This window comes from Vipera ursinii (genome assembly GCF_947247035.1).
Source record: "Vipera ursinii genome assembly, chromosome: 2".
Classification (NCBI taxonomy): Eukaryota; Metazoa; Chordata; class Lepidosauria; order Squamata; family Viperidae; genus Vipera; species Vipera ursinii.
The window spans coordinates 30069958-30094393 of NC_139513.1; the positions used below are offsets into that span (position 1 = coordinate 30069958).

The following is a 24436-nucleotide window of genomic DNA, read 5'->3' on the forward strand; positions in this document are numbered from 1 at the left end:
CTGAATTTACATACCATTCTGTTTAATGACACTAATGCTTCTGATACAACTGAAGCATGCTGTGATGGGATTACGTTTGAACACTGCAACTTCTAGTCCTCAGGAACAAAAGGAAAAAGGAGAGGAAAGATGTGAGAAACATTTAAGCTGTAAGTCAAAATGGACTCTGTAGAGATATTTTACGACACATTATGATTCATACAAAACTCCAGCCAAGTGTACTGATTCAGTTTCCCATTAAAGAAGCATCACTGTGGAAAACAATACAAAAGAATGAAAAGAAAATGAAAAGGGAATCTCTGGTTTTAAGAATAACAGAAGATTAATAGGTACTATACTATCACAAGGACATCACCCTCACCCATTTGCAATTCAGGGAAACACACCAATCACGTGACACAATTTTGGGTCTTCAGCAAAGGCAAAAAGATTAGGAAGCAAATGGAATTGAAGAGAAAGCTTTGGCCAATGAGCCATGCATAGACAATAGTCAATTTGCCATGCTTCTGACAGAATATAGAACATAGAATAATAGACTTGGAAGGGACCTGGTCTTCTAGTCCGACCTCTTGCTCAAGCAGGTGACCCTATACCATTTCAAACAAATAATTGGCTAGACTCTTTTGAAAGCCTTCAGTGGTGGAGCACCTACAAGTTCTGAAGGCAAGCTATTCCATTGGTTAATTGCTTTCACCATTAGGAAATTTCTCTTTAATTCTAGGTTGCTTCTTTCCTTGGTTAGTTTCCAACCATTGTTTCTTGCCTTGTGTTTTTTTTTCCTCTGGAAAATAGATTCACCCCCTTGTCTTTGTAGGAGCCCCTCAAATATTGAAGCAATGCCCTCATGTCCCTCCCCTAGTCTTTATTTTCATTAGACTAGACATACCCAATTCCTGTAACTGTTCTTTGTATGTTTTAGCCTCCAGCCCCCTAATCATTCAACAGCATGCTTACATTTCTCTGGCAGTGTATTCATGTTGAGCCATTACAACTTATGTCATGCTTACTTTCCGAAAGTGAAATATAAACAATATAAGCTACAAAATCAAATAGTAAAGACTATCAATAAAGTAACAAAAGAGAGATCATTTCTGCCACAGAGAAACAAAATACCTATAAGCACTTCTTTAAGCAGAAATACACTAAAAAATGCAAACAAGCATTGGAAGATACAAATCCAAAGGTCAAGAAAATGGAATTCCAAAAATCTCCAATTCCACTGAAGAGGCCCTGCATATGGAAATCTCCAACAAAGCCTTGAAGTACTTTGGATTCAATTCCAAAAAGCTTCTGCAGCATGCAGAAGTTCAAATATACCACAGCATCTGCTTACAACTTTGTAAAGTGGCCATTACTTTCCCCAATATCACATGGCAACTTCAAAGACAACTTAATGATGCTGGGAAAAGACAAGGCTGCTTCAGAGTGGCAGGCAGATGTTACCTTCATCCTCTTATACAGTCCAAAGCACCCTTTATGAATTATTTCTGAAATGCTGTCCACCCTTACTCACAAATCTCATTGCTTTTGCTTATGGATCAGAGAGCAGGGCTTCAGCTGTGCCGGTTTGCTTATATCAGTGCAGACAGAACTACTAAAGCCTCATAAATATCATCAAGTGACTCCAGAAACAAATACGTAGCCCATGTCACTCGAGTAGAATAAATGCTGCAGGGTCTAGCTGTTAATTGTTGAAACTTTATACAGGTAGTCCTCATTCAGCAACCACAGTTTGGACTTGGTCATTAAGCAAAATGGTTGCTAAGTGAAATATGTGTTATGCTTTCCTTTGCTTTACAGACCTGTGAAAGCCATAAATAGGAGGAGTGGTTGCAAGGTTATGTTTTTATCACTATCGTAACTGCGAACAGTCACTAAATGAAACTAAACTAGCAATTAAACAGTTGCTAAATAAGGACTGAGGGGTCCTTATTGAACTATGGGGTCTCCGGTGCTCTCTGAGCTTGGTTGTTTTCTTTCAGACATTTCATTACCCAAACTAGGTAACATCAGTGTTTTAGATTACCCATACCTAGTTTGGATAATGAAATATCTGCAAGAAAACAACCTAGCTCAGAGACCACCGGAGACCCCATAGTTCAACCCTAAGCTAGAAATAGTCTCCTTTATACTTACACTGCATAATAATAATAACAGTTCCACATCTTTACTCGGAGTAATATTATTTGGTCTTTAAACTCCACATATGCAGTATACCCTATAAGTCATCAGCACTGCAACGATCTTGGCTGAAGCCATTTTTGCTTTGTTTTCGGTTGCCACAGTACTGGGGAGGATGAGTGGTTCTAAGCTTAGACTAAACAGTAAATTGTCCCATGGGAACCAAGGTCATTGCTGCCTGACTTTTGGCAGGCTGAGCCTTCCGTTAGAAAGTCCACCAGAGTATTCTATTGGGGAACATGGATAATTATATAGTGTTGGGGTGGGAAGTTCAACTTTGTAAATTGTAATGCTTGGGAGGGAATTCCAGACTTGGTTTCACTTTTGACTGTGCCGATACTTTGTAGCCAATAAATATGTTCTTCAAGGAAACCTCTTGCCTTGGAGTTCTGCTTTTACTGATCTCATCTATCGGAACCATGACACAAGGATGGCCTGTAAATTCTGTCATATAATCCAAGACCCAAATGAACCAGGGCTCAGATCACACTTAGAGCAATACTTACATTCAAGCACAGATAAATATAAACCCCACCCTTCAGGCCTGCTTGAAGTTTTCTAAACATTCAACTGAACGTCTCCACTGACCCCATCTTAGACTTGATTTAGAAAAAGGAAATATCCGACTTTTCTTCTTCACAGGTCCCATAAGCAATATTCCTATTCTTGATATTTGCCAAATCCCCAGAATTGCACCCATCCCCCAAGCATCATCCCAAGCTCCTCAGGTATATTATCTACAGAATGCACCTCAAAGAAATTTGGCTCATCGGGTCAATCTGTTGAATTACCGTTTCCAAAGCCATGGTCATCACTGCAGTTATTAATGTGAAAATGCTTCAGGGTGAAGATGGATAAAATTCATGCAGAAGCTCAAAGGTCCAAATATGGGCGTAATCAAGATTTCATGTAGCAAAAAAAAGCAAAGTATTCCAGAATCATTGTTCTAAGAATAACTGGAACCACTACCAAGACCCAGGCACTAATGTACACTTTCAGGCTTGGTCTTTCCAGCTCTGACGTCTGACATAAAGCCCACCTGACAATCAAGGATTGACTGGAAGCCAGAGTCCCCTTTCCATCAATGGAAGCCCCCCTAACCCAATGAAAGCTTTTACTGGAAGAAGGAACTGCCAGAGCTGATTAGTCCTGAATGCCACCGAATCGCCTGAAAAGCCAGAGCAGCAAATTGAGAGACCCAGCAGAATAAAGTGGAGAACAGATGAGACAGTGGAGGGTGGGGAAGGAGTGTTGTGTTTTCCACCACCAATCCCACTACATGCATACCTTATTCTCTCCATTTGTTTCCCAGTGACTGAAGAGCTTCGAAAATGAAAGCATAGAAAGAGGAACAAAAAAAGAAGAGTAGGAAAGAAGGAACTAATTTGCTGGAATCTATCACTCCCTTTCTGGAGTTCCTGCCAATTGCTGTGATTGTATGGAGAGACCCCTGGGAGTGGCAGCTAATTTAAGGAATTTATCTCTCCAAATAAATATCCAAATATGTGGGGGGGGGGTTTCTTTCAAGGGTCCACATGCCATGTTTCTGTGCATTAAAATTTCCTCCCCTCACCCCTCCTCCAAGTAAAATACTCGACAGAGGAAAAAGCACATTTCTGAATTATATTTCAGATGTGACTTTCATCCATATGGATAGGTATCTGATAGGTAGTTTCAATAAATCAGCCCCAACACAGCAGTCACTCCAACAGCCTTATCATCCTATTATGGCATGGGATTACAGTAATTGAATCAGAAATGCACCAGACATGCAAATGATGTTATTAAAACATCCACATTTAACTTTTTTTTTGAAGCTGCATCATCAACACAAGGGCAATAAATTACCACAAATTATGGTGCTCTCAGTTTTGGGGAAAAAAGTGGCCAAATACAAGGAAAAAAAAAGAGGTACATAATGTCTAAAATTACATTTTCAAGCATGTAATTTCTAAAAATCCAAGAGTTTCTAATAACATCAATGGGTCACAGTCATTGCATTACATTTATTAAGCTAATGGATGGGAAGCCGAACACGTCTACATAGTTTTATAATTCACTGGCTGCACATACATCTCATGGCCTTTGCTTCCTGTACAATAGAAAATCAATTCTCACTTTAATCTTAAAAGCAAGATATACGCTTGCTGATGACTAATCAGGGGAGCACTTTGACAAAGCAGTAACACTTGGCCCACAAACACATTTGCAGGTAATCCTAGAGACTCACAATGAGGTCATCACCACCAGCTGTGCATTTAAATTGGCTTAGGTCAGTCACAAGGAGTGATAAGTTCATGACCATAGACCCTCAGTCTTCCATTGAGAGAATTTGAGACTCTGATGCTTAAGCAATCACCATTGCCTAAACAAGTGCATTTCGGCCCAGGAGATGATATGGTCACTTCACAGATGGCAGGTTCTAAGACCACTGGAACTGATTTGTACACATACTGGGAAATCATGTCATTCTGGAATCTGTTATATAGAATTTCCACACTATATGCGCCTAACAACAACAATAATAAGGATATGGGATCAGAATTTGCTATTATCTGGGAGAGTCCATGGTGCTCTCTAAGATCGATAGTTTTCATCAGTGTTAGAAGAGGATGCAGCTTGCTCTTTACATACAAGTGGTTTGCCCTGTCAGTGTTGTTGGGATTGTCCTTGATTAATGCTAAACCAGCAACCAGGTCATAAACAACACTCCAACCATCAAATGGCATGGGCCCGGATTATTTACGGGAGTACCTTTTGCCGGCGTTAACTTCCCATCATCCTGTGTGCTCCCACAGAGAGGGCCTCCTCAGGGTGCCGTCGGTCAAGGAATGTCAACTGGCGGCCCCCAGGAGGAGAGCATTCTCTGTGGGCGCGCCTGCCCTCTGGAACCAGCTCCCTGTTGAGCTCCGGATGGCTCCCGACCTTCGCTCTTTTCGCCGCTATTTGAACTTGCCGGCCTGGACTGAGGGACTGGGATTTTAGATTTTAAATTTTAAATTTTAGAATGTGTTTTATTGTTTAGGGCTACTTGGTTTAATTTATTTTAATTTTTGTATATTATGTGTTGTATATAGTGTTTTAATTGCCCTGCACACCGGCCCGAGTCCTTCGGGAGAGGGGCGGTATATAAATCCAAATAATAAATAATAAATAAATAAATTACATTGAAGGACTGTGTTGTTTCAGCAATTCCAAGAAGTCTCCACATACATTTGCACTACTCAGGTAACCCTGGGGATACAGATAAACTTCCAAGTGGCCTCAAGAACTCTCTAAAAGAATGCAAATGGCCAGCTGTCTACAAGGAATATAAATCCTTCCATTCCCCACCATCCAGTCAGAAGCTTCTTGGATGAGAAGCAAAATGTCTTCAAAGAAAAACAAGGAAATCCAGTTCCCTCTTAAAAAAAAACACTTTGGGGACAACCATGACCTGGATGACTGAGAAACTCCATAGACATTTATCAACTCAGACAATCAAACAGTAAACAACAGCCTAATCAAGAAACCACCAAGAGCACTCCCACCAACACTGACAGGGCAAACCACTTCTATATAAACAGAGCGCAAAGCCCACTCCCTTCTAATACTGATGGTATGCCTAGTACGGTAGTGAAACTTCTGAAAGAAAGCTCATGGAGACTAAGGACTCCATTGCTCAACCCCAAACTACAAAAAATCTCTTGTTTTGCTATTATGGAAGTGCTTGAAGCTAGGACACAAACAATATCAACAGTGTGGGAGCAATTATGATGTGGGGAGGCCAGCAGGAAGACAATACACACATCATAACTGTACACAGCCCTGGCAGTTTGCGCCCTGTTTCAAAATTGTGGAATAAGGTGAAAAAATATTGGAAAAGAAGCAATAAGAATATGTATTCATGGAACACAGCAAGGGGAGAAATCAACTCTTTTTTTTCCATCCAAGTAGCTACTTGAAAATGCTTACATATGTTGACCCACTGCTACCTGCCCCAGCATGGTGCCATTAAAAAAAATCAAATGTACTGCAAAAGGGGACACCATGTTGGGGAAAGTTTATGTATAGTAACTGCTATAAATGGGGTTTTAATTGTGGCCTTCAATCTAGCCTAGATGTCTACCAATACCTTCCCTGGAGACCCAGCAAGCTTTCTGTCTCTCCTGATTTATTCTTGTTAAGATTTCTTAATAAAAAAAATGAAAAGCCAACATGCTGCAATATTCAGTAATTTCTTTAAGTCACACATAAATCCTTGAAACAGAATATGGTGGTGGCTGATGGCAGCCAGGGATTAATTTGAACGTGTAATCACCTATTTAAGCAGAAGGATAAAGGGAAATTGATGGTGTTTACAGGAAAGAACACCCTCATGGCTTTCCTTTCTGATAAATGGGTGTTACGTCACTGAACATAACATAGGTGATCCTCATTTAACAACCACTCATTCAGCAACTGTTCAAACTGATGATAGTGCTGTCCAAGTGGTAGTTATAGCCAGTCCTTGGACTTCTGGCTGTCATCACTTCTCGTTCCAACAACTGGTAAAGTCAGTGGGGAAGCCAGCAGGAAATCAGAAATGGAGGTCCTTGCTGAATGATGCAATGAACAACTAAGTGATGCAGTCATGTGCACTTTATGACTGCGTTGTTAGCAGTGACAATTCTGGTCCCAGTTGCTGTAGTAAACTGAGGAGTACCTGCTGTCTCAAAATTTCAAATGTGCCTGTCTCTTTAAAAAAAAATTAGAGATTCCTGCTTTAGAAAAGGGATTCACGGTGGAAAGTTGATTTATATCCTCAGTGGGTTAGGACGCTGAGCTTGTCAATCAGAAGGTCGGCAGTTTGGCCAGTCGAATCCCAAGTGCCGCGTAACAGAGTGAGCGCCTATTACTCGTCCCAGCTTCTGCCAACCTAGCAGTTTGAAAGCACATAAAAATGCAAGTAGAAAAATAGGGACCACTACGGTGGGAAGGTAACAGCGTTCCGTGCGCCTCTGGCGTCTAGTCATGCCGGCCACAAGACCACGGAGACATCCTCGGACAAGTGCTGGCTCTTCGGCTTTGAAACGGAGATGAGCACCGGCCCCTAGAGTTGGAAACAACTAGCACGCATGTATGGGGGAACCTTTACCTTTACCTTTTCTGCCAAAGTAGATATCATGGGAGTGTGGCAGCAGGCACCATGAGACCAAAGGGTCTCAGAAGTGACATTGGATAAGGAGAAGCAAAATGAAAATGAATCAAAGAGCTGGAAATAGGCCATAATATAGCCTCTTCTGGGCTTCCCCCCCCAGTAAGATTTGTGAATTTTTGACCCAGCAATTCACTTGAGCTGTGCTAAGTGCTTTTTAAGTTTTCCATTTCTTTCACCTTCCTCCAGTCTTGTGAGCTATTCTGAGGCAATACGTAAAAAAAGGAGATCGCAAATAAGGTCAATGTATGAAATGGAAAAGAAGAGAATTGCTTCCATTTGCTATTGTCAATTGTTAAGATTATGTGAATCAAACCTAACAAGGACTTCAACTGAGAAATCGTATACTCACATAATGTCAGGATCAAAATTACATCATTGCTATGTCAGTGGAATGGCCACCATATCCGCATTTCCTTAACTGAAAAGGATCAGAAAAACAAACCGAAAATACTGGAGCAGCAGAAAGGCAGATATCACTCCAGTGTTCCTGGAAATGTAAGTTATTGTGCCAAATGCAGAGGTAGCAACTAAATACTCAGTAACAAGAGCACCTATCCTTACATCATTACTATTCTATAATAGTCAAGACAATGCCATGGTGCCTTCAGTCCATCAGACTGTAGCTCACACGAAGATAAAGTGAAAGAGTGGGGAAGCTCATTCAGTCTTGCAAGATTCTGTTGCTGCAGCTGTTGCAATAAAAGGAGTTCTAACCTATATGGTATAGGTTTTTTTAGTCTGGTCTACCTGATAGGATTGACACTAGCAGACAGGGCAAGAAGGAAGAAACAGTGGAGAGGCAGCCATAGCACATGTCAGCAGCAGTGTACAACCCCAGCTCTCATAATTCTCCTGACAAACATCTAATCCAGTGATGGAACAGAGACTCCATCCATCTTATCTCAGATCTCTAGTGGGCTGAATGATCTTAAGGATTGAGGCTACCATGATTGAAATGGCCACTTTGGATAGAAAACTGCATCTGGGAATTACGTCTGAGCATGGTGTAGCAGCAGTTCATTCTTCCATGGAGGAAGCAGCCACTCCCAGCCTTGTCTGGTATATAGAAGGTGCCGCGTAGCAGAGTGAGCGCCTGTTACTCATCCCAGCTTCTGCCAACCTAGCAGTTCGAAAGCACATAAAAAATACAAGTAGAAAAATAGGGACCACTACAGTGGGAAGGTAACAGCGTTCCGTGCGCCTTTGGCGTCTAGTCATGCCGGCCACATGACCACGGAGATGTCCTCGGACAAGCGCTGGCTCTTCGGTTTTGAAACGGAGATGAGCACCGGCCCCTAGAGTCGGAAACGACTAGCACACATGTGCGGGGGAACCTTTACCTTTACCTTTACTGTATAATGGTATATAATGCCTTTCTCCACAGGCATTTCTCCATTGCTCCTTCCTGCTGTCTCTCAAAAATGCAGTTTCCTGATTCTGTGCTGAGGAAGGTGATTGAAAAAGGCTATAATTCATCTGCTGATTGATTATATTCTATCAAATCAATGATGAATATTAGCAGAGGAGATGGAATGGGGCTGGAGTAGGAGCTAAGATCAGAAGCTTGTGGAACAAATTCACATGAGAAATCCTGATGGGTCATGTTCAATATGAATTTCCCCACTGCCTGGTTATACCAACTAACCAACTTACTTGCTGATAGGGTATTATGTAGATAGATGCAGAAGTCAGGGACTATCATCACAAATGGGTGGTTTACCCAGACAGAATGGCTATCACATTTTTTCTCTCACTCACTTCAGTCTTAATCCTTTTAAGGAGAGTAACTCATAAATTCAGATACAAAACATTTGGTAACCAGTCAATCAGAAGACAAAGATGTTTGATCTGAGTGTGCCTCTATGTGTGAATTAAATCAGAGTCCAGCTTGCTCAGAAATCGTAGAAATAGTTTGCTATGAGGAAGAAGGAACAAGAGAAAGATAAAAGTATCTTTCTCAATCTATTAGACCTCAAGGACATCACTTGAAACTTACCTCACAAGAGCATAATTTATGTAACAAAGCAGAAGTCATTTTTAAGAGAGAATTTTACAAAGTGAAGAAAGATAAAATAATTAGGCTACCTAGAAGTACTATTTTCAGAAACATTCTCTGCTGGATGAGAATTAAGAAAAAGAAGATGACTAAAAGCATCTAGCTTGCCACTATGGAGTGCAGGACCACGGACCGATCCAGGGGTGGAGAAAATTCAGAACTGGATCAAATGGAAGTCTCTAAGCCAGGCGTCTTCAAACTTGCCCCTTTTATGACTCGTGGACTTCAACTGCCAGAATTCCTCAGCCAGGCATGCTGGCTGAGAAATTCTGGGAGTTGAAGTCCACGAGTCATAAAAGGGCCAAGTTTGAAGACCCCAGCTCTAAGCAATTTTCAGTAAATGGAATCCCAATTATTGAACTTTAGCAGCAACAAATGGACTTTCTCCCTGAGAAAACCTCATTCCCACCAAATTTATATTAAAATGAAAAAAATAGAAATGCATTTTCATGTGCAAAATGTACAATGGTATTTGTACAAGTTCTTAGTGAAAATAAATTATTGGGCTCAAAATGCTTTCATGTGTATAGCTTTTCTGTATGTCCCAATAGGTGTATCCTACAGTTTTAATTAGACAACAACAACAAGCTAAGCCTGGTCCTTCCAGGTCTAATCTGGGAGGAGTTTTTATGTGTTCTTAAAAACGTACCTGAAATGCAAGAAGTAGCACCCTTTTCACACCTTTAGAAGACAACTACAGGTGAAACTCGGAAAATTAGAATATCGTGCAAAAGTTCATTTATTTCAGTAATGCAAATTAGAAGGGGAAACTAATATATGAGATAGACTCATTACATGCAAAGCAAGATAGTTCAAGCCGTGATTTTTCATAATTGTGATGATTATGGCATACAGCTCATGAAAACCCCAAATCCACAATCTCAGAAAATTAGAATATTACATGCAATCAATAAAACAAGGAGTGCACATAGAACAATATTGGACCTCTGAAAAGTATAAGCATGCACATGTACTCAGTACTTGGTTTGGGCCCCTTTTGCAGCAATTACTGCCTCAATGCGGCATGGCATGGAAGCTATCAGCCTGTGGCACTGCTGAGGTGTTATGGAAGACCAGGATACTTCAATAGCGGCCTTCAGCTCTTCTGCATTGTTCGGTCTCATGTCTCTCATTTTTCTCTTGGCAGTGCCCCATAGATACTCTATGGGGTTCAGGTCAGGCGAGTTTGCTGGCCAATCAAGCACAGTAATACCACGGTCATTGAACCAGGTTTTGGTGCTTTTGGCAGTGTGAGCAGGTGCCATGTCCTGCTGGAAAATGAAGTCAGTACTCCCATAAAGCTCGTTTGCAGAAGGAAGCATGAAGTGCTCCAAAATCTCCTGGTAGACGGCTGTGTTGACCCTGGACTTAATGAAGCACAGTGGACCAACACCAGTAGATGACATGGCTCCCCAAATCAACACAGACTGTGGAAACTTCACACTGGACTTCAAGCATCTTGCAGTGTGTGCCTCTCCATTCTTCCTCCAGACTCTGGGTTCTTGGTTTCCAAATGAGATGCAAAAGTTGCTCTCATCAGAAAAGAGGACTTTGGACCACTGAGCAACAGACCAGGTCTGTTTTTCTTTAGCCCAGGTAAGACACTTCTGACGTTGTTTGTTGTTCAGGAGCGGCTTGACAAGAGGAATACGACATTTGAAGCCCATGTCCAGGATCCGTCTGTGTGTGGTGGCTCTTGATGCACTGACTCCAGCCTCAGTCAATTCCTTGTGAAAGTCACCAAAACACTTTTGAATGGCCTTTTCCTGACAAGGCCTGCGGTCATCCCTGCTGCTTGTGCACCTTTTTCTTCCACACTTTTCCCTTCCACATAACTTTCTATTAATGTGCTTTCATACAGCACTTTGGGAACATCCAACTTCTTTTGCAATTACCTTTTGAGGCTTTCCCTCCTTATGGAGGATGACAATGATGGTTTTCTGCACAACTTCCCCATGATTGTGATTCCTACTAAACCAGACTGAGAGACCATTTAAAGGCTCAGGAACGCTTTGCAGGTGTTATGACTTAATTAGCTGATTAGAGTGGGACACTTTGAGCCTAGAATATTGCACCTTTTCACAATATTCTGATTTTCTGAGATTATGGATTTGGGGTTTTCATGAGCTGTAAGCCACAATCATCACAATTATGACAAATCACAGCTTGAACTATCTTGCTTTTCATGTAATGAGTCTATCTCATATATTAGTTTCCCCTTTAAAGTTGCATTACTGAAATAAATGAACTTTTGCACGATATTCTAATTTTTCGAGTTTCACCTGTATATACAAGATAGAAGGACTCCACAGACTAGTGGCCAAGAGGTAAGGTTAAATGACAACAGTTAGGAAACGAGGTGAGCTGTAAGCATATTGTGCCATCCCATTTCAATCAATATATTTACTGATACTAACGACTGAGGGATCCTCTGGCTTCAAGGATAAAACAGCAACGCAGCAACGTGCCGCAGCTGACTGGTTTTATTCATTCATATAATTGCTTCTTATTAATTGGTACTCTGCATAATAAAAAAAGCACTCACCTTCACAGTCTGCCCAGCTTCAGGACCATCCTGTGGGAAGAAGTAGAAGAGAGGAAAGGAAAGTGAGGGGAGAGAATTAGATAATAACAGCCAACAAGATTCTTCTGGGCATTCAAAAAAATTGCCCATTAATAATTTAAGTCTAATTTCATTGTGCATTAATTTATAGCACTCTTGTGGGGATGATCTGGCACCGAAGTACTTGGGAGAAGACACCTTTCTATTTCAGGGCCAAATCAAATGGGAAATGATGGCACAGAGAAGAAAAAGTTCTGGCGCATTTGTTCCTCTTGGCCCTCCCCAGCTCAGATCACAGATGCTCTTAATAATGTTGGTGCTCATCAAGATTTATGGGGACTGTTTAAAAAAAGAGTCATTTTTGGCAGACACAATACAGCAGGATACCATTCTCGGTTTAATATGATTTTAACAAAAGGTCTGAGGTAAGCAATGCAACCCATTCATTCACAGCTGTGTCCCAGAAGCTAAACAAACTTATCCACTTCGTGGGAGGATAAATAAGCTTTTTGTAGAAGACCCACATTCTGTGGGCAGCTCAAAAAGCTTATTTATACTTAAATCCAAGATTAAAATTAATATATGGAACTTCATTATCCTGTTCAGTCAGGATATGCTTTATAGCAGGCATGTCGAACTCGTGATGTCACGTGACGTCACGTGACATATCGGAACTTTTTCCCCATTGCCAGCAATAGGGTGGGCATGGTTTCAGCGTGATGCATCTGGCCCGTGGGCTGGCAGTTTGACATGCCTGCTTTATAGCTATCAAATAAAGGGTACACGAAGAACAAAGAAGCCAAGTTACATTAGAGAGACAAGTATTCCATCTTTATGGATGTTTATTATTTATTTATTTCTATGTTCAATCTATATGGTCACCCATCTCAGTCAATGACTCCAAATGGCCTACAGTTCAGAAAATCTATTACAATTAAAATTTTGATTGTATTTAAGTGTATTTAAATGAATTCAAATGTAATTCAAACATTTTAAAACAATAAAAAGAGTAAAGCCAGTAAAGAAAACATTTAAAACATTCAATTTGGCATACACCAGAACAAGATATTTGGCCTGTTAGCAATAGAGTCAGGATTGGCACATTGGCACATTGGCACATTGGCACATTCATCACCCCGGTCTTCCATGGAGATTAGTGATCAGAAGTGACTAGAATCATCCTTCATGGCATTCGAGGAACCCATATACATGAAATCTGTATGACTAAAAGGCTAACAGGGTTGGGGTCATTCTGAAAGGAGGAATGTTCTTGCCTTCTGGTTCCTGCCAACTGAAATTCTTTGGTTGACGAGATGTGCAACATGTCCATTCTATTTGAACTAGTTGGACAGGTAGACATTTTTTTGAAAAAAGGTGATCCTTCAGGTACCCTGGCCCCAAGCCATGTGGGATTTTATAGATAACCACCTTGATCATGTTCAGGGTCCTATTTCCATGTAACTAAATCACCATGTCCTGAAAGCCTCCGTTTCTTCATGTACAACCCTGATTTTCCATTATTTTGTGCATGGATTTCGTCACAGAAATTTCAGCAAAGTTCATGTACATGGGTTTCCTGAATGCCATGAAGGATGGTTCTTCAAGGCATACTTTGGGTTATCAGCCTCCATTTATTTATGGAAGACTAAAAGGACAGGAAGGCCTGGAGGAACGTTGTCCATAGGGTCGCGATGGGTCAGACACGACTTCGCAGCTAACAACAACAACAAAAGGAGCTACCTGAAATGTATGGATGAGGGACCAGTTCAGTCACTCTGGAGAAGAGGCAATACAAATTGTACACCAAAGCCACGGTAAGGCTAACTTGCTCTTTAATAGGAACATGTTCTCTGAAGCTCCAGCCAAAGTAACTTCAGGAAGATGGCATGAGTTGATCTGAGTTGCTTACTACCAGAGACTTCAATGGCATATTTTCATTTCCAAATTCACTCTTGCAATGTTCCGTGACAGAATTTATGCACTGGGACGAGGGACAAAATCTCAGTATTGGGAGGACATTAACCAAGTCAAAGGCACTTGAGAGCACTAACTTAAAAATTTCAGGAATAGGAATTGACATCTGAGAAGCAGCTTAAGTCAGACTTTTTCTCCAGGTCTTAAGGCTGCTTGCCTTCTTCCTTGGTGATGGTCAATCCAAGGAGAAGATGACAGCCCTCCTGTTCTCACTCAATTCATCCTGAGTGATGTCATGTAAAAGTAGGAGTAGCATTAAAATATTGTTGTTGATGGCAAGAGAACAGCAAAAGGGAAACTCACCACCCCCATCCTTCTAGTTCTTCCTTTCTGTCTCGCAAATTAAGAAATCTCTGCAATGAATTATAGCAACTATCTTTTCTTTTCTTTTTTTTTTTTGAGCTCTTTGTTTATTTTAGTATACCAACATGGACTAGCATGTTCAAAGCTGATTTATTGGATTTTGAGGATTGCAGGTTGCTCAGCCTTGGTGACTCCAGGTAAGCCTGGAATCCTGTATGAATGTTGCAGTACATTATTGTGGTATGGTTTCTAACTCTTGAAAGGTATTTCTGCAAATGTGCAAAAACTATTCACTGCATGCATTCTTCTCTCTCTCAGGGCATTTAGAGAATTGCCTCAGAGGACATTAAATTAATTACTGAGGAGGTGTTTTTTTTAGAAAAAGAAAAAAAATCTAAGCTAGCTACCGTATTGACTTTTAAGTTGATGTTGCTATAGCGAAGCCCACTTCACACAAGAAATTGCAGGTAGATACCTTAAGTACTATTTTTGGTATTATAAACCTTAAAAACTCTATTTTGGGAGCTTTTGTATAATTACTTATACAAGGACAAGGTAAATAATTTTGGGCTGTAATCAAATCACAGTACTAGTACTAACCTGAACTGAAATGGTGAGCGACGTTCCTCCAAAATGTTGCTCGACGACATTGCCAACTGCTTGTGTTGTGCGAAATAAATCAGCCACTTCTTCGGGATATAAGTCCCGGAAACGCTCCACAAGGCGGAGAGGGCAAATGAGAACATCTGGTTTATACAAAGTTAAGGAACAACTTTGAACTGCAGCAATCCATTAGAAAAAATATAAGATACTCAGTTCCACAAAAATATGTAGAAGAGAACCTGTTCTTCAATAAAATTCGAAATATGAAAAGAAGGAAGGAAGGGATTATACATTTTTAAATGCTTGACTTTCTCACTGAATAAACTTTCTCCTCCTTTATTGCAAAAATAGCCCCAGGATAACAAGATTTATTTGCAAGTTAGAAAGAAAAGAACATCCAGAAGTTAGGGAAAGAAGATATATACACTAGCTGTCAAATGTTTTGGATAAAACTCCATTTCATAGTTTTCAAATTGTATAAAAGGTGCTGCCAATGTAATTGAATGCACATCTCCTCAGAGGTAAATTCCACTGAGTACCATGAGATTTCTTTATCTGGTTAACTATATATAGGATCACAGTGTAAATGAGTCAGAAAAAAAACCCAGATTTTTAGATCATTTGCACAGTTCTTTCTGAAATGCAGTATCTGTTTGAGCCCTGAAGGGAAAAAAAGACAATCACATATGAATATGCATATACTGAAGTACAGTTGAACACCCTTGCACAAGCTTTCACTGTCATGGAGACATTCCTGAGAAAATATAACATAAATGTATAAAGCTGATCTTAAATCTAATTTACTGGTCTAGGCTGAATAAATTGAGATTGAGAGTCAAATAATTGCACTGTTAAAAGCTGGGGGCAACTCTTTATGTACTGCATCACTTCCACAGCCAGAACCATAATTTATGTTGATCTAGGCTCATTTAGCTTTCTTTTGGATTGTAATCAGTAATTTGATTGGCATAATCAATAAACAGAGTACTTAGACTACAAGCAGCTCCATAAACTCTTAGGATCCCTGGGACACCTTCCCTTTGAAATTTTTTGGAACTTAATAAGTAAAATTCCTGGAACGCAGAATACTGGCTACGATACCTCAAGCAGAATTTTCCAAACACATTTGCTGTCTTAAGCATTTACTTGTGCCATGAATTATATATTTACTTGGGAGCAATTTTTAGTCAGACCCTTGGACATTATCCAAGTAAGCCTATATAAGATTTTCACATCACCTCCAAAGAAAGTCATTGTATTATATATGTAAACAGTTAAGTTAGATGTGATTAAACAGTATACGTGAGGAAAAGCAAATCTGACAGAAAAACACGCGGGAACTTTGACAGCTGTCAAAGTTCCCCCGTACAGTGCAGGCGCCGCCGCTGACAGCTCGCAGCTGTCAAAACACCGGACCATGCGGAAACCTAAGCTGTCAAGAGAAGACGACGCGGATTGGTCCGGATTGACGCGGCGCCAAAATGAACACTCCTGATTGGCCCTCGCTGACAGCTGCCGGCTATAAAAGCCGGCGATGTTATTCTCTGTTTGCCTTGCTCTAAATAAACCCTTAAATTAACTAGCCTGTCGTCCTGAGTGGTCCATCGGCTACTTCACTGGCGACGAAGGTGGGATCGCTCCTGAGCTGAAGTCACGGCCGAGGAAGAGAGTTCCCGGCAAGAGCTGTCACTGGAAGTTTTAACTTCCATAGGAGCGACCCAGGACCGGACAACATGGCAAACTTCGGACGTGTGAGGGAATTCGATACCCGCCATCCCGAGAGATGGCAATCACACCTAGGCCAGGTCGAGGGATTCCTCCTCGTCAGTAAAATCACTGACGACAGAGCAAAGGCCGCCGCGCTACTATACATCAGCGGACCTCCCGTGTATGATGCTGCCGTGGGCCTGTTCAGCCCGGTGCCCATCACCGAGGTCTCCTACGCGGACCTGGTGGACCAGCTGAACAAGTACTATATGCCGGCTCGCTCAGAACTGTACTGGCGGGTCCAATTTGCCCAGAAGAAACAGCGGCCAGACGAGCCCACCAACGAGTTCATCGCTGGGGTCAGGCACGCCGCGCGGAACTGCTGTTTTCCCGACCTGGAGGATCGAATCAGAGACCAGGTGGTGATCGGGCTGAGGGACGAGAGGCTGCAGAAGAAGCTGACAGCCAAACCCGACATGAGCCTGGCCGAGCTGACCAGAGAAATCATGGCCTACGAACACAGCCACAAGAAGAAGCCGACTACCACGACCCCCAAGAGCCCAGAGACCGTCTTCCAAGACAGCGCCTTCCTCAGCGACAGCGAAGAGTCGGTGGATTTCACCGACGGAGAAGCCCTGCAACGCAGAATGGAACGCAGGCAACCGAGGAGAGGCGACGCTTCAGATCGCCGAAGGTCAAGGAACCCCCCTCCGCCACCACCGCGTTTCGAGCCTGTGCCAGCTGCGGGGGCAACCATGCCCGAGGAAGCTGCCGGTTTAGGAACGCTAAGTGCCACAATTGCGGGAAGACCGGCCACATCAAACTGGTGTGCCGCAGCAAGGGGAGTGACAGCATCAATGATTTGGAGGCAAACTCCCCAGGTAGGCCAGCTACCCAGGCCAGCAGAGAAAAACCACCAGGGCCCCTGGTAGAAACAATTGACAGGGTAAATAGCCTAAGTTCAAAGGTTAAGATCAGGGTAAGAATTCAGGGGGTGCCCTGCCTCATGGAAGTGGATTCAGGGTCCGCAGTCTCCTTAATTTCGCTTAAAACTTATCAGGAGATCTGTCAACAGGGAAAGGAAAAAATTCCCCTGAGGCAAACCCAGGTCCACCTAGCTGACTTCCAGAAAACCCCCATTCCTCTGGAAGGGAGGGCTAAGGTTACGGTGCAGTACAAAGAGTTCAAGGGTCCCTTAGAAGTCCTAGTTACGCCAGGGAACCGCACCGACCTGATAGGGTTAAACTGGTTCGAGCCGCTAGGAATCGCCATAACGGGGGTAAATACAATTCAATCACCCAGCCTAGAAGCCGTTTGCAACAAGTATGCAGACGTCTTCGATGGCACGTTAGGGAAATACACCGGTTCCCCCATCTCTTTACAATTAAACCCAGCAATCCAACCCATTAAGATAAGAGCTAGGAGAGTACCCTTTGCCCTTAAAGAAAAAATTGAAAACGAGCTCGATCGCCTCATAGGTCTTGGGGTGCTCGAACCAACGGAAGGGGGAAGCTGGGAGACCCCTATAGTCACCCCTATTAAACCTAACGGGGAAGTGAGATTATGTGCGGACTATAAAGCGACCCTCAACCTAGCCCTCAGTCCCCACGCTTACCCGGTGCCAGCAGTAAGGGACGTATTTGCTTCTATCCGCTCTGGCGCCATTTTTGCCAAACTTGATCTCACGCAAGCATATTTGCAACTGCCTGTCACTAATGACACGGCGGAAGCCCAGACAATTGTCACCCACCGCGGTGCCTTTAAAGTGAAAAGGCTCCAATTCGGCATATCGGCGGCCCCGGGTATCTTTCAGGGTATCATGGAGAAAACCCTGAAAGGAATACCCGGGGTCTGCCCCTATTTCGACGATGTTCTCATCGCCGGAGAAAACGAAGCAAACTTAGCTGACAGGCTGTCAGCTGTGCTAAGCCGGCTCAGAGAAGCCGGCCTCAAGCTGAAACGGGAAAAGTGCTCTATTGGAGTCACATCCACAGAATTCCTAGGGTACAAAATAGACGGCCAAGGCATCCACCCCACCACAGAAAAACTAAAGGCTATTCAAACAGCACCAAGTCCAAAGAATAAACAAGAGCTCCAAGCTTTTTTAGGATTATTAAACTTTTACCATGCCTTCCTTCCCCATAAAGCCACTATCGCGGAGCCTCTGCATAGGCTCCTGGACAAGGGAACAGTTTGGTCCTGGACCAAAATACATGAGAATAGTTTCCAATCATTAAAAAAGATTATCTGCCACAGCTCAACGATCACCCTTTTCAGAGAAGAAACCCCAATATGCATCGCTTGTGATGCATCTCCCTATGGAATTGGGGCAGTGTTAAGTCATGTATTCAAGGATGGTACACAAAGACCCATAGCCTTTTATTCACGTACTCTGTCTAAAGCAGAAAGAAATTACGCTCAAATAGACAGAGAAGCCCTAGCAATAGTCGCAGGAGTTAAAAAATTTCACGACTACCTTTATGGGAGGCCCTTTACTATATTTACAGATCACAAACCCCTTCTGGGCATATTCACGTGGAATAAAACTACACCACAGATTCTCTCTCCAAGAATTCTACGGTGGTCCACATTCCTATCAGCCTATTCCTACCAGTTAATACATAAACCGGGGAAGGAATTAGGACACGCAGACTGCCTCAGCAGACTGCCCATTCAAACCAAGGACTCAGATCCAGCCCCAGCTGGACAGATTTTAGCAATCTCTCAACTTCCAGATTGTCCCCTGTCCGCAAACATTATAGCCAAAAACTCAGCTACAGACAAAATACTTAGCAGGATTCTCAAATGGGCCACAACAGGGTGGCCAGCACAAAACCCACACCCCCAATTCCAGCCATATTTTAGCAGGAAAAATGAAATATCCACTCATAGGGGATGCCTACTGTGGGGAAATCGGGTCATAATACCACAGCAGAACACAAGCCAAACATTACACATTTTACATGAAGGACATCCTGGCATTGTCAAGATGAAAGCGATGGCTAGAAGTTATGTATGGTGTCCAGGCATAGATAAAGAAATAGAAAGATATGTGGGAGGGTGCTATACCTGTCAAGCGACCCGGAACGAGCCACCCCAGGCGCCAATCCACAAATGGGAAACAACAAAAAACCCATGGTCACAAATACATTTAGACTTTGCAGGACCCATCCAGGGACAGAGTTTCCTAATTGTAGTGGACAGTTATTCTAAATGGTTAGAAGTCACCCCCCTTAAGAAAACAACGTCAGGAGCCACTATACAAGCCCTAAGAAAAATATTCGCCACACACGGCCTCCCAGATACCATAGTTTCAGACAATGGCCCTCAATTCACTTCTCGTGAATTTCAGATATTCACTATGAAGAATTGTATTAGGCTGGTCACGTCTGCGCCCTTCCACCCATCAAGTAACGGGATGGCTGAAATTATGGTACGCTCCACAAAAGAAGCTTTAAAAAAGTTCGTCAAAGGGAATTGGCAAAGGCGACTCAGCCAATTCCTAATGTCACAACACACAACTCCATGCACAACAACTGGCAAATCACCGGTGGAACTAAGATGGGGGAGGAGGCTGATAACACGGCTTGACAGACTGCATCCTGACACATATCCGGAAGAAAACGAACAAACCCCCCCCATCCGCACATTCAAACCGGGGCAAATGATATGGGCACGATCATACTCCGATAAAAACAAATGGGTCCAAGGGACAGTGCTACAACAAACAGGACCCATTTCTTACCTAATTTCCACACAAACTCAGGGCAACCTACGCCGCCATATCGACCAACTCAGACCCAGACAACCGCCATACACACCAGATCCCCAAACGGCGAAACCCGACCCGCCACCCCTACCAGAAATACTACCAAACCAAGAGGAAGAGGAGCAAAGAAACGCACCACCGGCCGAACCTGACAACGCCCCACTTCCACGTCGTTCCACCAGAAACCGAAGGGCCCCCACCTACCTAAAGGACTACTAGTGGGCAGGTTCCAATGACAGAGGGGGAGAAAATGCTCCAGGGGAGGGGTAAGGGGTGTATTATATATGTAAACAGTTAAGTTAGATGTGATTAAACAGTATATGTGAGGAAAAGCAAATCTGACAGAAAAACACGCGGGAACTTTGACAGCTGTCAAAGTTCCCCCATACAGCGCAGGTGCCGCCGCTGACAGCTCGCAGCTGTCAAAACACCGGACCATGCGGAAACCTAAGCTGTCAAGAGAAGACGACGCGGATTGGTCCGGATTGACGCAGCGCCAAAATGAACACTCCTGATTGGCCCTCGCTGACAGCTGCCGGCTATAAAAGCCGGCGATGTTATTCTCTGTTTGCCTTGCTCTAAATAAACCCTTAAATTAACTAGCCTGTCGTCCTGAGTGGTCCTTCGGCTACTTCAGTCATATTGAGTGCATTAAGACCTCTTTCCAGCTTTACATTTTAGCCCAATCCTGAGTTTCCCTTAGGAAACTAAGTCCTCCTGAACTCATTGCTATATGTGGTTAAAAGAAGGGTGGGGAACTATGGCTCTTTTATGACTTGTGGGCTTCAACTCCCAGAATTGGGAAATGGTAGCAAGATGGCTCAGTAATTCTGGGGGATGAAGTCCACAAGTCATAAAAGAGACATGGTTCCCCACCCGATCTAGTAAAAAGCAATCTACACAATAGGACTTATTTCAGAATAACAAGGCCACAGCTGTTTCATAAAGGAGCCGATTGATGGAAATACGTTCAATCAAAGCGAGATTAGGAAACAGCACATCTATTTTCTGCTGGGATTCCCTTTTGGATTCTGTTGCCTATTCGTCTGCCTGGAGTAGAAGGAACTGCAGGGCTTAATAAGTTCCACTCATTTATTTGCTAGTCTTTCCAGGAGGGTGCAGAAAATGCCTTCATAAATGATGCCGCCGGCTGAGCCAGGAGCCCAAAGGGAAAACAGGGATGTTGCAGTGAGCCTTGATTTCTACAGCAGGTATAAAGAAATAAGAAAACCAATTAATTTTCTTCATTAAAAAAAAGGGGGAGGGGCGTCAAGGCAAAAACTGGGTAGAGGCACGTTGGTTTAATCCAAGTTCATTTTTTTCAAAAGAAAAGATAGGAAGCATTTGCCTGTGAGTGTTTGAGAAATTTAGATAATTTCCGTTCTTCTGAAGCACTGCTTTATTATTACTATGGGTCAGTCAACCATTTACACATGGAGAATATCTTTACATTTAACCCCCAGCAAAACTGTGCCTAACATTCACTTTTACTTTCTTTTTACTTTTTTTAAATGTCCTATGGAATTCTGTCCTAGTTGCTTCATAGGCTACTGCTAAGCTTGTAAGCCGCCCTGAGTCTTTGGAGAAGGGCGGGATATAAATGGGATTAAAATTAAAAATTATATTAAAAATAGTCTCCTTTGATATTAATACTCCAGACCATTAACATCCCCAAGTAGGACTAGAATTAATGTTCACCCATTTCAAATGTCATATGGCTTTCAGAGTGTCAAAGAAAATAAGAAGATAGCCAAAAGGTCCCTTGTTTCTTTTGGAAGCCAAACCCCCACCCCACCTTTTCATGGGTCACTGTATTCTTTTCCTGTACTTTCCCCCACTTCCTTTGGCACAAAAAAAGTCACACTAAAATAGAAATACTTTTCAGTACTAGATCATTAAAAAGCATGCATTCTAAAATATATTCTCCTCTTACAATGCAAATGCCAAAAATGTGTTTTGATTTTACGTACGGGCTGAATCAAGAACGGCCCTGGAAAAAAAATAATGAGGAGGCAGAAAAGTCAGTGGATACTTAATTTCCAGTCAATTATTAATTAATTTCAGTTCTGATTGCCTTGCCGTCCTTAGAGATCCAGGCAATATCTCCAGGATGTCAGAGTTTAGCAAAACTGATTGGTACCATTTCCCCCCATTTTTAAAGCTTCCTTATAGCTTCAGTACTTTCTGTAGGTTTCTATCACATTCTCAGGGTTACAAGGGCATGAGAAAAGCAAGAGAGATTTCTCAAAGATAAGGTGTTTTTTTTCAGTATTAAAAAAAAACCAACAGCATTACTTCATCTCATACATGGTGTCCCCTTTTCTTCTGGGCTGTAATGGTCAGGCTTCAGGGTTACTAGCTATAACCCAATTTAAAATGGCAGGCCTGGGGATTCTCATTAAATTTCATCAGACAAATATCATTGTTAAAGATTTCTGAAACCACTGTGAAAAATACTGGAAAAACAGTGCGTATTTTAAGCAATAAAAAAGAAGGGTATGAGGAGCTGATCCTATCTTTAGCTTTGTCTATAATCATTACTGAAAAGCTCCATTGTACTCTCTATATAAGGTAAAGGTAAAGGTTCCCCCGCACATGTGTGCTAGTCGTTTCCAACTCTAGGGGCCAGTGCTCATCTCCGTTTCAAAGACAAAGAGCCAGCACTTGTCCGAGGACGTCTCCGTGGTCATGTGGCCGGCATGACTAGACGCCAAAGGCTCACGGAACGCTGTTACCTTCCCACCGTAGTGGTCCCTATTTTTCTACTTGCATTTTTACGTGCTTTTGAACTGCTAGGTTGGCAGAAGCTGGGACAAGGAACAGGCGCTCACTCTGCTACGCGGCACTTGGGATTCGACCCGCCAAACTGCCGACCTTCTGATCAACAAGCTCAGCGTCCTAACCCACTGAGCCACTGCATCCCTTTCACTCTCTATATACCAGATGCCTAATCTGTCTGATGTAAAATGCAGAGAGCACAGACAGAGTTTGGGTCTAAAGGAATATCTTTGCTTCTCATTTCTTTGATATATATAAATTGTAAAGTGTAATTTGGGACTGTCACATACCAGATCTATTTTATATCTCTGACAGGTGAAGCAAAGTAGTATCAATACAGGGTTTGCAATTAAAACCACTCAGCAATTTCCCTTAAATATAATTTAATACTGACATACTGTACATCAAAAGCACTATGACATCATTGTGCAAAATCATATATATTGATTGATTGATTGATTTTTCACATATTTAGACTGCCCATCTCCCTCAAAGAAGGCCTCTTTCATGCCCTTTGAGCAATGCTGTTGTGATGCACAAGGTGTCACTTGCTCTTGTTTGCCCTCCCTACGGATGCCTATATTGCCAGATCCACAGTGTTACCTTTCTTTTTCTTTTTTTCTTTTGTATAGATTTTATTAGTTTTTATAGGGTTAGGAATATGGTGGGGTTAGGGTTGGGGTTGGGATTTGGGTTAGGATTACAGTTGGGGTTGGGGTGAGGTTTTTCCAAATAACATTCCCAATATTTAGCAAACAGCACAATGTCTGGGTTCATGTGTTTAACAAACAACAATAGTAAAGGTAAAAGTTCTCTGCACATGTGTGTTAGTCATTTCCAACTCTAGGGGCCAGTGCTCATCTCCGTTTCAAAGCCGAAGAGCCAGTGCTTGTCCGAGGACATCTCCGTGGTCATTTGGCCGGCATGATTAGATGCCAAAGGCGCACGGAATGTTGTTACCTTCCCACCATAGTGGTCCCTATTTTTCTACTTGCATTTTTACATGCTTTCGAACTGCTAGGTTGGCAGAAGCTGGGACGAGTAACAGGTGCTCACTCTGTTAAGCGGCACTCGAGATTTGACCCGCCAAACTGCCGACCATCTGATCAACAAGCTCAGCGTCCTAACCCACTAAGCCACCGCGTCCCTATAGTTTAACAAATGATAATAGATAATAGTTAATTATCATAAACAATATGTTAATTAATCACTCAGTAGCCTTCTTCTTGCTAATATATATTCAAAATTACATATCACATTCCTTTCTCTCTATGTGAGGGCAATCTGGCTGCGACATCTGTCACCCCATTGATCTGGCTGTCC

The 24436-nt window shown here is 42.4% G+C and overlaps 1 protein-coding gene across 1 annotated transcript in view; it reads right to left on the minus strand.

Annotated features, from left to right (window-relative positions):
* FHIT (fragile histidine triad diadenosine triphosphatase) overlaps positions 1-24436 on the minus strand; it is a 985611-nt gene that overhangs the window by 276102 nt on the left and 685073 nt on the right. Inside the window, exons 3-4 of the mRNA XM_083356103.1 lie at positions 14857-15002; positions 11962-11991 (exon numbers count right to left, since the gene is read on the minus strand). Coding sequence (XP_083212229.1) covers positions 11962-11991; positions 14857-15002 — 176 coding nt within the window. The remainder of the gene's footprint in view (positions 1-11961; positions 11992-14856; positions 15003-24436) is intronic.